Source organism: Lycium barbarum, unplaced genomic scaffold (genome assembly GCF_019175385.1).
Source record: "Lycium barbarum isolate Lr01 unplaced genomic scaffold, ASM1917538v2 unchr_scaffold_120, whole genome shotgun sequence".
Lineage (NCBI taxonomy): Eukaryota > Viridiplantae > Streptophyta > Magnoliopsida > Solanales > Solanaceae > Lycium > Lycium barbarum.
This window is the reverse complement of record NW_026843430.1, coordinates 6,027-10,567: the sequence shown is the minus strand read 5'-3', so window position 1 is coordinate 10,567 and position 4,541 is coordinate 6,027. Positions and strand designations below refer to the sequence as shown.

General features: G+C 37.5%; 1 protein-coding gene across 1 annotated transcript; it reads right to left on the bottom strand.

Moving 5' to 3' along the window:
* LOC132625636 (serpin-ZXA-like) lies at positions 1-2,697 on the bottom strand. Its single transcript, XM_060340258.1, has 2 exons — positions 2,548-2,697; positions 1-873 (listed from the first exon to the last, which is right to left on the bottom strand). Exons 1-2 carry the CDS (start codon positions 2,695-2,697, stop codon positions 76-78), a joined length of 948 nt encoding a protein of 315 aa, XP_060196241.1. The 3' UTR covers positions 1-75.
* Between the last annotated feature and the right edge of the window lie 1,844 nt (positions 2,698-4,541).

Below are 4,541 nucleotides of genomic sequence, written 5' to 3'. Positions count from 1 at the left end.
TCATAGACCCAGATCTTTAAAAATCTAAAAATAACTAAACAAGCTAGCTACCAGCCTCTCAAGATTTTGGTAAAATCAGTCCCTGGCTGTACTATCATCGGATCCACTTAACAGAGGATTTACTACAATTCCAGTGAAAAATACCGAACTTGTTGTCTCTTCTCTGATCATGAACAAGAATGGATGATCTGCTTCGAACTTTTTTGGAGGACCATCATCCAAACAACATCCCATATCATCTTCTGACTCGAAAGTAACAGCAGCAGCCTCAGTACCTTTCTCATCAATTTCTATAAATGCTTTCTGTATTATCATGGAGACATATAAATCATCTTTATTCTCCACAACCTCTGTTAGGTCCATGCAAGATTCGTCAAAAGGTAGTTTCATTCCCATATCCTGCATTGTTGTTTTCCCTTCTTCTGTCATGAATGAGAATTTGAACTTTGGAATGTAAAATGCAGCAAGGTATTCATTCCACAGCTCGAAATCTTGTGTGAAGAAGTTGGAATCAGAGTTCACTTTTGTTAATATTTCATTAGGAAGAAAAAAGTACATGGAGAAGACTTTTTTATCATTCTTCCCTTTTTCATAAGGAATTTTAACCACTTGATAACTTTCAAATGATCCATATAAATAACTATGACAACCAGTCATGAAGGGAACTAGAACCTTGCCTCCATTGAGTAGGTAAAAATCCTTGTCTCGAGTGAGGCTTTCAATAAAATTATCTTTCCATGTACCTTTAAAATATAAGGCGTTTCCAAGTAAGAGGACTGTACTTTCCTTGATGTGCTTGGGCTTGAGAACTTCATCAATAAGGCCTTTTGTTGCAGACTTAGCCCATGACTTAGCTTCTTTTACCACCTCCTCCTGCATGTTATTAATATGTTTATGTCAAAAAAGGAAATGTTACTATAATTCATATGTCGTTTTATGCATTCGTATGTGCCTAAATAAGAAAGTTAAGTCTTGTGGTAGTTCGGCTTGGATACCTTTCCATATAGTAGTATTTAGTAGAGGGAAGGAGAGTCAAGGACTTTTCATTATTTGATTGTATATTCTGATACTTAGAACCTTTCAAGTGATAATCTGCGATATTTTTAGACTAAGCCCATGATAAGGAATTAAAATTTAAGCACACTTTGACATTACCTAAAAATAGAGAATTGTATGTACGTAGCCGCCCCTTATGATCAATAAAAATCTTAATCTAATTTGTTAAAAATATTCCGGTTGGAAAATCGTAGTGACGATAAGAAACATTGAATAATACAACATCAACTTAACCACCTCAGTCACCATGCCCTTCATTTAATCTCAAATAACTGAGCATGATGCTTCATTTGGTAGGCGTTTGGACATGCGGTTTGAAATCATGGTTTGAAACCATAAGATGAAACCAGCATTTGAACATGCATTTCATCTCATGGTTTCAAAAAATTTAAATATAAAACTTGATCCATAAGTTTATGTTTTATAAAAAAATATTCATAAGTTGGTACATATTTTTAACAATTACTCCCACCAACCATTTACCAACCTCATTAACTTCCACCAACCTTTATTTATGTCTACCATGTGGGATGATTATATATTAAAGAGTAGTTACATTACTATTTATATTAAATTTTCGTTTTTATTAAACTAAAGTTTGATCAATTAATGTTGCATTTTTTAGAAAGGCCTTCTAATAGCGTATTAATTTTGTTATGAACTATGACTTGCTCATTTGGTAAGAATGTATAAGAATTGAGAATGTTTTGATAGTTTTCATAACTTGTGGGGTTTTTATGTCTGTAAGAGAAAAAATACAATTTAAGATATTTAAATTACATGTCCAAACATGGTTTCAAATCATGGTTTGAAATCATGGTTTGAAACCGTGATTTCAAACCATGTCCAAATGGCTCCTTGGTCTCATCTCAAACATGTAAGAATAAAAATGTATTATAAGTAGTCTATATTTCATATCTTTATAAGAAAATATAATTCAATTATAAATCTGAGAAAGACCGAATCTAACAATACTTTTCTTAGAAGTACATGAAGATGAACTCCTTACATAAGGAACTAATATGTGGTCTTCTCTACTTCATAGAAATATTTAATTGTAACTCCCTAATAAGGATTAATTTATAAAATATATGGATTTTATGTGTATATATATCTACACAGAGAGATCACACTCAATCTAACATCTGATCAAGGGCATATATAAATCTTTTTCTAAAACAAGAAAATATTGTAACAAAAAAAAAAAAAAAAAAAAACAATAGTACCTTTCGTCCAAAATCAACATATTTTGCTGTTGTCTTGTGACATTCTTAACTAGTTCTTGGTAAGACTTTTTGAGACAAAGTGTTTCTTTTAGCCAGAGTGCACTAAGGAAGCACACATCAGGACCCCCATCACCCTTATTGCTCGTGGCTATAGCAGCCATATCTAAGAACTTGGAATTCAGATCATCGATATTGTCGACTGCAAGATATTCAAGAATTTGTTTAACGTAGGTCCCGTTGCTCCGGCTGCTGTCATGTTCAGTACAGCAGTGTATGATAACGGAGACAACACAATGTTCTCAGCATTGGAACCCTTTTGAATCTCCTTCAACATAAGTTGAACAGTAACTTGTGCACAGAAATCCTTCTTTTGTTCTTGTTGTCTCTTCAAGTTTTCTTGTTTTTGTATCAGCATGTCTTTGTCAGGGGTGTCGTTATATATAGAGTTGAATCTTGAAACCCTAACTCGAAAGTTTATTGTTTGCAGCTTGTATTCTTTAGTTCAAGAACAAGAATGGTAACTTTAGTTTACCCAAAATACAAGATGTAAAATCCATTAAATTTCTCCATTATGAATAATTTTTAAATATTATCTTCCCTATTATCATTGAATACCCTGATATTTCTCTGACTATCTTATTCCTAGAGAGTTGGATCTTGAAACCCTACTTTTTCTTTGCTACTAGTGAGTTTGATCTCACTTCGCGGTAGTAAAAGACTTAAATATGTATACGGTAAAAATCGGATTTATGTTAAACCGGTGAGACCAAGGACCGAAGGAAGAAATTAACCAGAACGTGCACGAAGGCTTCCATTTTGAACCGGAGGAACGCTCGGACCAAGGCCAGGGAGGGCATCATTTGGTCCGGTTTTCTTCATGGCCGAGTTGGTCGTTGCCGATTGGTCCGTTTGGTCGAGGCCGTTAGTCCGTTTTATCATGGCCGGTGGTCCGGGAGATCCGTTGCGCGGTTGCCACGCGTCGATAACGTCCTGCCATGTTCAACTGCCAATCGTACGGGTGTCAGGTCGTGCGGTCAACCTAACCCAACTCAGAGCTTTTTCTTTATTATTTTATTTTTCATGTTGTATGAAGCCCATGGGGAAATACTATAAATAAGGGGTCTTGTCCTCCTTTTGAAGGGTTGGCTCCTCCATATCAAAAACTCTTGTAATAGCAAAATATATATAAAATCTCTCTCTCAAGCATCTGATTCGGTCCATATTTGTTGTGCTTATCTCTTACATTTCTTCAATCAAGTAACACTCATATACTAACAAACATACAAGTGCATAGCAGACCACCGATCATTAGCTGCCTCCTCATAGTATATTCATATATTTCTTTTCTCCATCAAAGGGATTCAAGGCATAACCATATATCCTATACCTCACCTACAAATTTAATTGATTATCCAAATTCGGGGTAAACAGTTTGGCGCCCACCGTGGGGCCAGGATAATAGTGGTCTTTGATCTTTGATCTCTACCTTACCCATCAAAACCAAAAACATCTTCTGTTCGTCACAGAAAAAACGGACCAAATGGCTGACAGTGGGCAATCTGGTCACGTCAACAACAACGAGATCATGGCTGAAAATGAAGGCAGCGGCCCACGAGGGTTACCAAACCTCGCTGATCCTAACCCCGTTAATTCGATGGAGGGCCTCAACCGTCAAAACACCATGGACCAGAAGAATGCCACCTTACCGTCCACTGATCCTCTAAACACCCACAATTCTATTACTTTGTCCCGGACACTGGGCCAGAAAGACCTGGATACACCTAATGACAATATTGACTTACGTTTAATCTTTGAAATGTTGCAGGAACAGAGAGCAGCGATTGCCGAGCAAGGGATCGCAATTTCCCAGTTGCAACCCCGAGGGGATACAACGACCCCGGAGAAGACAAGTGGTGTTGCTGAACCCAGAAGGGAAGAGGCACGGGTTATCGAGAGCAATGGATCCGGAGCTGGCTCCTCCACCGAGGTTCTAAAAATGCTCGAAACTTTGGCAAAGCGGGTAGACTCGATCGAAAAGAGGATCGAAACATACAACTCTCGGATCAGATCCCGGGGGCTCCGCCTTTACTGAAGGGTTCGGACTTGAAGAGGTATATCCAAAGGCCTTTTCCTCCGAGTGCAGCCCCGAAATTAATCCCGAAGAGGTTTAAAATGCCGGATATCCAGAAATATGACGGCACAACGGACCCGTACGAGCACGTGACCTCATACACTTGCGCTATAAAAGGCAATGACATG